The sequence below is a fragment of the Manduca sexta genome, chromosome 26, assembly GCF_014839805.1.
Source record: "Manduca sexta isolate Smith_Timp_Sample1 chromosome 26, JHU_Msex_v1.0, whole genome shotgun sequence".
NCBI lineage: Eukaryota > Metazoa > Arthropoda > Insecta > Lepidoptera > Sphingidae > Manduca > Manduca sexta.
In genome coordinates, this window is record NC_051140.1 from 12,619,008 (window position 1) to 12,630,198 (window position 11,191).

Genomic DNA, 11,191 nt, shown 5'->3' on the forward strand with positions numbered 1-11,191 from the left:
ACATGGATCGTACAACTCTTGTGCATCGAACCGCTGACGTAGTGGTCTCGAATGACGAAATACAAAATCGGTAGAACTGCCAAGTAAATATTGTATTAAGTAAGTATATTTAGATCAAACATAGGTAAGGTGCGTTCGTCTAATTTCCGGACAGTTGTTCCATGTGTTGCGAGGAGTCACGAAAATATTTTTTTTCTCATAAATTTTTTAAGTAGTACCGGCATTTTATACATGAAACTGGTTATTTTTAATGCTACTTTATGTGATAATTTCATCATATTCCAATTCTCTCCGTGTAAGCTTAAAAATAGGTGATAATATCTGTACTTATAGAAATTTAAAGCCCTTAGAAAAGATCTGACGTTCGCGGGGTAAGTTCAGACTTCGTTCTAATAACCATTCTAAAGCTATTATGTTTAGGTCTACAAAATCAAATAGAAGTCCCGATCAGTGTTAACAAGAGCGAAATCCATCTTTTTTGTGTCATTGCACACAGCACACCTGTCCTTGGTCGTAGCAACTCAACTGTGATATATAGGGCGGGGCAAAAAAAAAGCGCCAGTGCCTGTGTAGCTTAAATTAAAAAGTAACCATAGTTTCGTGGTATTTTTTCGTTTTACGATCTTACCCCGTATCCGAACTTACACGAACGCACCTTATATGATAAAACAGCAATACATATTTAATGAAATCGTTTTACTTTAAACCTTTAAGCTATTATATTATCATTATTATAACATCGCTATACCAAATTTACAATTTAAAAACTACATATATAAAAAAACAAGCCAAGTACACTAACTTGGTTATCGAACTTAAAAGCGAATTGGCGAGTGGACGCAGTCCGTACGCTACCCATTATCTAAGAATTACTAAGTATTTCTCCATTGCTAATCAAACCAAAAACTGGGCATACATCATAAAAATTAATTTATACTTACTATTTATATCAATAAACTAGCTTTTGCCCGCGGCTCCGCCCGCATTATAACGTTTTTCGGGCTAAAGTTTTCCGTTATAAAAGTCACGCTATATATTTTCCCGGGAGCCTATGTTCTTCCCAGGGTCTCAAACTGTCTCCATGCCAAATTTAATCTTAATGCGTTGCGTAGTTTTTGAGTCACGTTCAGGCAGACAGATGCAGCGGGGGACTTTATAATAAAAGTATATTTTTGTAGAACTTTTTAAGAGGAACAATCCCGTCATACAGCATTGTTGCATAACTTTAACCGTTTACGCAGCGCACGCAACGGAAGCTCTCAAAACTAATAAATTTTCCCCGTTTTTGCAACATGTTTCATTACTGCTCTGCTCCTATTGGCCATTGCGTGATGATATATAACCTATAGCACTGCAGGAACAAAGGGCTATCCAACACAAAAAGATTTTTCATTCCGAACCGATAGTTCCTGAGATTAGCGCGTTCAAACAAACAAACTCGTCAGCTTTATATATGTAATAGTATAGATATATTAGAGAAATCGAAATAACAATAAATCTCTTTACTCAGGAATTACATATTTTTTATCAAAAGTAATAAGTAAACCTAGATGTTTTATATTATAATTTTATAAGTAAGTATATTTTTTTCTGCCTGAATAAAAGAAGGTAATCGGATCTCGCAATATAAAAAACTTAAAATAAAATATATATAGGAATATTTTTTTAGGCAGGAACACAAATAGCTATAGGTGGGATTTTCCCGTAAAAAATAAATGGAAAGGGATACCAATTTGAATTGTTGCAAATTGAAAAAAATTTGCAACAATTCAAATTGGTATCCCATATTTTTTTTTCTTACATTAGAAAACGGACAAAATCGTTTCATATCGATAGTACAGGCGCCGCGCCATATCAGAAATAATACTGCTAAGGGCTCGCAACTAAGGCTTGATGCAGCCCCTTACCCAGCGATACCCCTGCCCAAAAAGTAGGGAGCCATGAGGCGCGTCTTCGTAGATGAAATGACTATAATGAAAGTGAAGATTTAGTACCTACCTATGTACTGAAGACATTTGAACTTTACTTAGCACATGCCAGCAAGGCCTATGACCTTAGCCGGTTCCCTATCGAACGATTTAAAAAAAAAACAAATCTGTCAATCTGGCTTCGGCCTTATAATTGAGAATATTGCAGATATGGCTTCGGCCTTATAATTGAGACTATTTCAGACATGGCCTAAAATCAAACCAAAAAAAAAAAATCTGTCAATCTGTCTACCAGTGTTGCCAGAAGGTTACATTTCTTACATTTTTCTTTACTTTTGACCCTCTCGCGTAACATGTAAGTAATTTTTATATTTAAGGCAATTTTCGTAACTTTTGAGAACAACGAGATTTGTAATATAAATTATTTATTGTAAACAGTTTACGAACGCATTTCTATTCAACGCATCCAAATTGAACGCGCCTAAAACTGGCGGGTCTAAAAAGTATTTCACTCCATATCACACCTAGGATGGCTCGCCATGACAAAATGAAACGTATTTTGCATGTACTAAAACTTGATTTTGCTTGAGTGTGCGCGCGCACATTTTCTACTACGCGAGTCCCCGCGGTTTCGTCGCTACAGAAATGCTTGCCAAAAGCGCGTAAATTAAAAAAAAAACAATAATGTAACTTTTGCAGCAAAAATGTAACATTTCAGGAAACGAAACGTAACTTACGCCTCAAGGGCCCTGGCAACACTGGTAGCCACAATCTAAAATTGAATTTGATTGAATTTAACCTAACAAAGTACAACATATTTTATAGTAATCATTTTAAAACTAAGAATCGGTATACGCTACAATTATTGCTTGGATTTTTATTTTACATGAATAATTCAATAGACCAAAAAAACATGTCCAACAAAGTAGACATTGGAATATTAGAAGAAAAATCAAATTGGCTGTTGCATCCAAGATTTTTTCCGAGTAAAATTGGAGGTAAACCAGCGTGGTTGAATTTAAAAGATTTACCGAAACCAGAAGAAGTCAGTTGTAAGAAATGCCAAGAACCTTTGGTGTTTTTGTGTCAGGTGTGTAACATTATTAAGGTACTTGCTAAGTGGTCTTACAGTTTAAATAACAAACTTAAGCACCTTCTAAATTAGTTATTATGTATTTCGCAGTATTTCAAATTATAATCGGAAATGTTTTTAACTCTGAATGAAGTATTAACAATCTTTAAATTTCCAGGTTTATGCACCATATGAAGAATCTGATGACTGTTTTCACCGAACATTATTTGTATTTGTGTGTAGAAATGGTGGATGTTGTGGAACCAATACGGCAGATAATTTTTTAGTAATGCGTTGCCAATTACCACGAAAAAATGATTTTTATTCATATGAGCCATATGAAGAATGTGAAAATGAGGTATGATATTTATTAATAGGTATAATCACTATTATATATTATGATAAATTTTCAATTTAATAACCAAAGCCATTATGTGAAAATCGCAAACATCACAACCAATTTGGCTTAGTATTGTCCTTGACTTCCTTGTTTACATTGTAAGTTTTAATGCAAAATTTGACTTACATGACTACAATCCAACCTTGTTTTGGTGCATTCATTTCAAGCAATTAGATTTTTTTTAATCAGATCAATAGTCAATAAAATTTTTAGATTAATTTGAAAAACATTAGAAAATTCCACTGTTGTTAGGTATCAGATGTAAACATCTATTGTAAATGACTTCAAAGGAGATTATCTATTTGTTGCATTTTTTTTTCTTTAAAATTTTGGCTTAAGGGACTGTTCAAGTATTACATAATGCAATTTTTGAAGATTTTGTAATTATCCAAGGTAGAAATCGGTCTTTAATTTTATTAGTATATTATTGGAAGCACAATATACATAAATACACAATACACATAAATATATATGTATTCGAATATAAACTCTTTGCTGTGGGGGTAAAAAAAAAACAGTCAATATAAATATTATTAAAAAAAGAAGACAAGAGACTGACATTACTATTGACATTACTATCGGAACAAAAAAGGCTCCTGGGAGCACATGTCTTAAGAAAAAAAGAAATTGGAGTGAGTTGTATGGTTCTATATTACTATGTATGTATAAAGACCACAAGACAAGATCGAGAAGTCCGTATGTTGGCCGAAGACAAAAATGTATGTATTAACATCTTTACACAACAATCGGTGTTCTTTGGCAAGGGTTTGTGGCTTGTTTACTTGCAGATTTTAAATGATAAAAACTGTGATAATATCCCTAAAATAGCCCTATGGTAATGTCTAACATTGGCGTAAACATAAATCATTATCAAATAGCATTTGATGATTCTTGTTGTGTAGGGTTCAGTATAGCTTTAACATACTACCATAATAGAATATGTTTTGACCTTGAACATCAAAGATTCATCATCAAAATACAATAGGATTAGAACTCATTTTGTATAAAATATGTAGTATAACTGTCAAAGAAAGCTCCCAAAAACCACTACAAACTTAAAAATCAAATATTAATAAAGTTTTCTCCCACAAGTTTTTTGTAAAGAACTAGAAGAAGAAGAAGAGTAAATCTTAAAGTAAGTAAATAAAAAAGAGGTAAGCATAGGCCTCAATTGTGCACCCACTTTTCGCTGTGTATATTTCGTCTCATGATGTTACAGGTGAGCCTGTCGCCATATGGGGCAAAATTCCAGATGCTAGACTAGTAGAAAATCACAATATCACTAAGCCTGTCCCAGGACTCGAACCCAAGACCGCAGTCGTACTGTAATATAAATATGCCAATAAAGCGATTTTGAATTTTATAGTATATTATGGTTTAATAAGAAATGATTTTATTTATAAAATAATAATTTTCACAGAAATTTGCAATGGATAAATGGACCAAACTATGTGAAATTTGTGGCATAAAAGCACCATCACATTGTTCAAAGTGTAAACAAACTTATTATTGCAGTCGAAAACATCAAATTCTTGATTGGCAAAAAGGCCACAAAGAAAACTGTCCAAAGGTAAAAAAAAATAAAATTAAATAGAGTTTTCTTATGAGCAATGACTATGCCATATCAACATGATTACAGGTATCCCGATCTAGTATTTGCAGTGACAATTACTTCAAAGTAACCGAGGCTGCAAAATCTCTTCTGTTCAGAGAATGGGAGCTGATCGTGGACGAGGAAGATGAGGTAATCATTTATTCCTTAATTAGCCCAACTTAACATTATATTCATATAAGACAATAAGGTTTAGTGAAACTAATTTATATTGCTCTTTATTTATAGACTTAATTACAGTAAAGGAGATTTTAATAAAAACAATATTATGTTACTCATAGCATTAACATTAATACTTATATTACAACTCTTAATTATCATTTCGTTAGCACTTTATTATTCCAATAACACCTACTTAGACATAGCAACAATCTAATTGCTACTAAAAGCACTATAATTATAATATACACAGGCTCCTTCATACTATCCTTCCTTATATGTAAAAAAAATGCTTAGTTAAAAATATGGTTTAATTTTCAAGGGAGATGACAAAAATGTAGATGTTAATGTAGAAATGGATAAGCTAAGAAAGCTGATGCAGGAAAAACGGGCTGGTACACTCAGTGACATAAGTGATAATGAATTGGAACAGTATACACAAACACTGCCAGAAGATAAAGTGTTTAACAAGTTCAGTAAAAGAGTTGCACGCCACCCAGATCAAGTGTTGAGATATGAAAGAGGAGGTTGTCCATTGTGGATCACAAGCAATGAGGGAAGTGTCATCCATGTTCCAAAATGTCAATATTGCAATGAAGATAGACAATTTGAATTTCAAGTAAGTCTTCATAAATAAAAGCTAATATAATTCAATATACATGAAAAACATAAGACTACAATATTTTGTCAGTTTAGTCAAAAGAATAATTCATCCTAGGCAATAATATTATTACTGAAACATAATTAACAAAACATTTTTGTCTGGCTGTTCATTAAATAATTTTACCCATTAGACAGATTATTAAATTTGTCCCATAGCTTCTACAATATGTATAATTATACATAAATGGAGTATTTTGATACGTCTTAATAAACAATAAATTATAGTACTAGGATATTATTTTTATTTGCAGATTATGCCACAGCTCTTAAACTTCATTGATGTGGGTATAGATTTTAACAGCATTGATTGGGGTGTGTTGGCTGTATACACATGCAGGGCAAGCTGTAATGAGGGTCCGGCTTATAAACAAGAATTTATGATTAAGCAAGATTTGTTAAAATAAAATGTTATTTGTTAAAATATATTTTGTTTATTTTAATATGATAAATTACAATATTTAGTCATAATTTATTTTTTACCATACTCCTCTGATAAATAAGTTAATAAATCATTCATGCCACTAAACTCTGTTCTTGATTGAGGTGGATCATTTTTCGGCAAAGCTGGCAAAATCTGTCCCATTTTAACTCTAAAGTCCTTTAGCTGAAACAAGATATTACATTAATATATTTTGGGAATTCTATTTCATCATTTCTTTAAATAACATGTGGGATAGAGGAGTATATTTATATGGATGAATATGCATTATGCATGTGCATATTTTTATACCTCAAAGCTTATGTAGTTGGACAAAATGTATTACAACAGCCGTTCATTAGGAGGTAGTAAGGACTAGTGGAAGGAACATTATTTATTTATACAATAAAAATGTTAAATGTTTAAGTGCCAATACATACATTAAAAAAATATAGTACTTTAAAATCTCAAGTGTTAGCATACAGAAATCTTAATGAATAGTTGTTTTAAGAAGCTGAAGTTCTATTCGTGTGTTATCATTTTCTTTTTTAAAGATCTCCAACAAATCATGGGAAATCCCTACAGTGAATAAAAATAAGAATCGTAACTTTAACAGGGCTTACAATAACAAAATTCCAATAAAATAAAAGACCACAGTAATTATTAACAAAAAGTAATCAATAATATAAATATAATATGTCACCAATACAATAGCAGAATATCTTCACTACAAGCAGTGCGGTTAGGTGTGGGGCACCACTTCATGTACTTTATAAACTATAGTACTCTCTTCCCAAAAAATAAAAGTTATTTATGTAAATACAATAACAACTTACATCTTTCGCACCAGACAGTTTCCATATTCCATAACATAAGCAAGTTGTGCCCGTTATTGCATACAAAGTGCCCCATCCAAGAGCTCTCAGGGCAAGTAAAGCACCGGTATCTGCTAATTCTACACTATGTAAACCTGTTTGGGAAAATAATTACAATATTTATACATTTAAGTACTCCAGCATTAAAACAATGTTGAGGCTATTGTATGAGGCAGATAATATAATGTACCTAATACAAATTTACCTTTATTAAAATATTTTGGGTCAGTCTTTTTGGCTGTTGAAAGTGTGGCACTAAAACCTATGAATGCAGAAACCCCTGCAACTGAGGCTAAAAATGCACCAGCTGCAATTTAAAAAGCTTTATTATTTACAGAAGAAGTTAATATACAAATAAGTTTAATTGCATTTACTGTATAATGACTTTGGTAAAGAAACAAAATATTGCATTCTTAAATATCTTTGGTTAGCCTGGCTTCATTATAGACAGACATATAAAATGTATTTTGTATGACATATTATTATATGAAGATTGTACTTCTTTCCAGCATAGAACTTGAAGTATACCTAGGTACAATAAAACTTTAGGAAATATAGATTAGGATTTATTATGACTAGATGCAGTGCACATATTGTCCGAAAAATAAATAAATTTTCTATATTATGTATTATAAAATTCTATGTTTTTATTATTTTGTCATCTGTGAAATGTGGAAAAAAATACTTCGATAATATTAACATAACTTTTATCCTTTGAATACGTTCTTCTTTTTCCATCTTTATACCACTTTAGATTATAACTTCCTAGTATACTCATTTATTACATAAGAACTCATTAATTATTGTTATATTTAAAAAAAAATACGATTATTTGAGACTGTCGATCAAGAGTTATATTTTAATCCAAATTTAGTTGAAGTTAGAACTTTTTAAATTTACTTATTTATTATAAATATATTAGAAAAATAAAACAGTAAACCGTAAATAACACCAGAAATAACACGACAAGACAGGACAATAATTAGTAATTCTAGTTTGTCTCTGAACTGAAGTCTGACAATAATCGGTCAATGTGTTTTCAGCTTGAAAACAGCTGTCAATTGACAGCTGTTTTCAATGTTTTTACTGACGATTTCAGTTTTACCCTAGATTTAAAAAAAACGTGTGTGTACTTTTGTGCGCACACATACACACGTTACATAGAAATGTATATACAAGTTTAGCGCGTTCAAATAGAAGTAGGTTATCAGTCAGAGGCAGCTTTAGCTCATGAGCCGCCCGTGTGCAAGAAATTCCTTGGCGCCGCGCCCCCTAGGAGACAATGTAATCTTAAATAAATTTGATAATATTAAATCAAAAGTTATTGTGTAAAGTAAAGAAGCCGCTTGCTGGCCTCAGCACGGGTGCAGGTTGTTTGAGAACGCCAGTGTCGCGAGCGATGCATGTCATTTTGAAGGTGTCGCGAGTGGCGCTCGGCGCCCCTAACATACTGCCCCCGTGTGCAGGGCATACACTGCACAATAAGAAAAGATGCCTCAGCGATTATTGATAAAAAAAAAATCACGAGTTTAGTTACATTTTTACTCGGAGTTAAAACGCGTTTCGCGTCATGCCGCAGTGACTTGCTGCTCTACCCGCCCCACTGGGGCCTGAAATAAACCGCTTATACAGGTAAAGGTCAATGGCGAAAAAAGGAGCCCCTCAACATATTGAGGGGCTCCTTTTTTCGCACTTACTCGTAATAGTAAGTCGGGTCGTTGTGCGTGGACACAGGTAAAGGTAAAAGTATAGAAAAAAAAAAGATGAAACTATCAGCCCGTAATTTGCATGTTATGCGCTTCAATCAATACATCTAAACGGTCATACACGTTAAAGATGCTATGCATGATCGTGTAAAGTTATGCAATGCTCAACTTTCGGGGAACATAACATTTTGGGAAGTTGGTAACACTACGTTAGCGTCAATGTCTACTGTCTATTTTCATTGCTCGTAGTTACAAAATCGCATACTAGGTTTTACAAGTAAGGCAAAAAGTAGGGTTTGAAATACTTCCAAGTATTTTCTTTCTGGACCGGAAATTGACCTGTGTTTCGATACAATAAAGAACCTGATCGCGTTCAGATATAAAAACTTCTTGCATTTGGGTTCTCGAAATACTAAGTTCTTTCTGTCTCCATAGATTAATTTCTGGTAGTTGCTCAGGGTAATTGCAAGTAAATACTCGCGTAAGTACGCACATCATTATAATTCTCTTTGCGCACATCCCTACATGATTTGATAAGTGGTTTATGGTTTTCTTTCTGGATACCTGTTGCAAAAAAATCTGAGAAAAAAACAATTTGAATTTCATATTTGATGGTAAATTCTATATGAATAACATGAAAAAAACAACTGATATTACGAATTTGTTTAAAAGTGCTAAGTTAGATGGTAGCTATATAAAAGTATGCGCACCGATGGTCAGATATAGTAAAGTTCAGTTTAGGACGCTTGTAAAAAAGTAAGTAAAATACATAATGTGTACCTTAGATCCAAAATTATAATGGAAGTAATAGTATAAACATTAAAAAAATATATATTTTATATAACATAAATAGTACTTTACTATTAAATTATTTTTACTTATATTTTGGAATTGAATTATTTTGACTAATAGGTTATGTTGACCATATTTTATGTTTCTTTATTTATTTGTTGCTAACAGAAACTCGTAATGTTGATTTCAATTTCAAATTATTTCTCTCTATAATTATTGACAAAGACGGTTACATTGTAATTTACGATTGTTGGTAACTAAGCAGCAGTTTGTTCAGTATTAACTCTACATAGTACCTATTACGTACTTACACTGTTCATTATTTTGCACATATTTCATGTTATAAATTTGATTATTTTCAGTTATGGAGTTGACTTGTGTTTCACACCAATGGTAATGGCTGATTCTTTTTGCCAAAATTCAAAAGCACGAGATTGTGAATTTTTGACTACAACTAATGACACACCACTAATCGTTCAGTTTGCTGCCAACAATCGCAATGACTTCGTAGATGCCACAAAACTGGTGTGTCCATATGTAGATGGGGTGGATCTTAATTGTGGCTGCCCTCAAAAGTGGGCCATGAAAGATGGATATGGATGCTCATTACTATCAAAACCTGAAATTATTTATGATCTAGTGAAAGGGATCAGAAATAATCTACCCTCAAATTTTAGTGTGTCAGTGAAAATAAGAATATTGAAAGAACTAAAAAAAACTATAACCATGTGTCAACAAATGGAAAAATGTGGAGTTAATTTTTTAACAGTTCATGGGCGAAATCCTTCTCAAAAGAGTACTGGGATGGTAGACACACTTGCACTTAAACATGTTTGTGAATCAATAAAAATACCTATGGTGGCCAATGGCGGTGTGAAAACTTTACTGGAAGCTGATAAAATGCATGAAGAAGTCCAATGTGATGGAGTTATGGCAGCGAGCGGATTATTAACAAATCCTGCACTATTCAGCGGAGCTAATAGAACCCCTTTGAGTTGTATCAAGCAATGGATGGATATGAAAGATCTAAGTAAAAATAACATAACATTCCAATGTTACCATCATCACTTAGTGTTCATGCTTGAAAAAGTTCTAACCAGGGAGCAAAAACAAGTTTTTAATCATCTCGGCACTTTTGAAAGTGTTGATAACTATCTACAAAATAATCTGCTTCAAATTGATGAAATATTTTCACCTAAATTAAATTTAGAAGAATTTATCAGTTGTGAATTTCCTGATGAAATTCTTTTAAAACATAGCAGTAAGTGTAGGGGTTGTGGAAAAAGCACACATTATTGTATTTGTGAAGTGTACAGTAGTAATGAAACTGATGGAAATTACTTTACTAGTTGCGTTAATACTTATGATGATTTAGATCATATGAACTGGAATTTATTTGATGAACCTGTATAATATCCCATAGTATATAAGTTTTTTTTTATTATAAGATATGATGATTTCAATTATTCTATTTATTTATTAATAGAATCTTTCCCAATTTTTTTAAAGAAAAATCTAAATTGTTATATAGTTTTGTTGCAATTTAAAACACTTGTTACAATGGAA

The 11,191-nt window shown here is 32.3% G+C and overlaps 3 protein-coding genes across 5 annotated transcripts; 2 read left to right on the forward strand and 1 right to left on the reverse strand.

Moving 5' to 3' along the window:
• The first annotated feature begins 2,666 nt into the window (after positions 1–2,666).
• Positions 2,667–6,257, forward strand: LOC115444663 (programmed cell death protein 2). The gene is made up of 6 exons (XM_030170529.2): positions 2,667–3,018; positions 3,179–3,358; positions 4,821–4,970; positions 5,040–5,144; positions 5,494–5,790; positions 6,086–6,257. The coding sequence occupies exons 1-6, from the start codon at positions 2,815–2,817 to the stop codon at positions 6,236–6,238; spliced, it is 1,089 nt and encodes a 362-aa protein (XP_030026389.1). The 5' UTR covers positions 2,667–2,814; the 3' UTR covers positions 6,239–6,257.
• Positions 6,246–8,147, reverse strand: LOC115444664 (transmembrane protein 242). Its single transcript, XM_030170530.2, has 4 exons — positions 7,832–8,147; positions 7,333–7,434; positions 7,089–7,222; positions 6,246–6,438 (listed from the first exon to the last, which is right to left on the reverse strand). The coding sequence occupies exons 1-4, from the start codon at positions 7,863–7,865 to the stop codon at positions 6,304–6,306; spliced, it is 405 nt and encodes a 134-aa protein (XP_030026390.1). The 5' UTR covers positions 7,866–8,147; the 3' UTR covers positions 6,246–6,303.
• A 926-nt stretch (positions 8,148–9,073) lies between these two features.
• Positions 9,074–11,088, forward strand: LOC115444665 (tRNA-dihydrouridine(20a/20b) synthase [NAD(P)+]-like). 3 transcript variants are annotated; one of them, XM_030170533.2, is made up of 2 exons: positions 9,074–9,314; positions 9,988–11,088. In XM_030170533.2, the coding sequence occupies exon 2, from the start codon at positions 10,016–10,018 to the stop codon at positions 11,036–11,038; it is 1,023 nt and encodes a 340-aa protein (XP_030026393.1). In that variant the 5' UTR covers positions 9,074–9,314; positions 9,988–10,015; the 3' UTR covers positions 11,039–11,088. The 3 variants fall into 3 exon arrangements, with proteins under 3 accessions (XP_030026393.1, XP_037299098.1, XP_030026391.1); XM_037443201.1 differs by having other exon boundaries at positions 9,083–9,318; XM_030170531.2 differs by lacking the exon at positions 9,074–9,314 and adding an exon at positions 9,342–9,589.
• The last annotated feature ends 103 nt before the right edge of the window (positions 11,089–11,191 follow it).

What these genes read in the sequence shown, in the direction of transcription:
- LOC115444663 (XM_030170529.2), top strand. Translation starts at nt 2,815, where the DNA reads ATGAATAATTCAATAGACCAAAAAAACATGTCCAACAAAGTAGACATT. An exon ending in CTTTGGTGTTTTTGTGTCAG is followed by an intron (nt 3,019 to 3,178) that starts GTGTGTAACATT and finishes TTAAATTTCCAG; the next exon opens with GTTTATGCACCATATGAAGA. An exon ending in ATGAAGAATGTGAAAATGAG is followed by an intron (nt 3,359 to 4,820) that starts GTATGATATTTA and finishes TAATTTTCACAG; the next exon opens with AAATTTGCAATGGATAAATG.
- LOC115444664 (XM_030170530.2), bottom strand. Translation starts at nt 7,865, where the DNA reads ATGGAAAAAGAAGAACGTATTCAAAGGATAAAAG. An exon ending in ACGTATTCAAAGGATAAAAG is followed by an intron (nt 7,435 to 7,831) that starts TTATGTTAATAT and finishes TTTAAATTGCAG; the next exon opens with CTGGTGCATTTTTAGCCTCA. An exon ending in CCCAAAATATTTTAATAAAG is followed by an intron (nt 7,223 to 7,332) that starts GTAAATTTGTAT and finishes TTTCCCAAACAG; the next exon opens with GTTTACATAGTGTAGAATTA.
- LOC115444665 (XM_030170531.2), top strand. Translation starts at nt 9,459, where the DNA reads ATGAATAACATGAAAAAAACAACTGATATTACGAATTTGTTTAAAAGT. An exon ending in TTTAGGACGCTTGTAAAAAA is followed by an intron (nt 9,590 to 9,987) that starts GTAAGTAAAATA and finishes GATTATTTTCAG; the next exon opens with TTATGGAGTTGACTTGTGTT.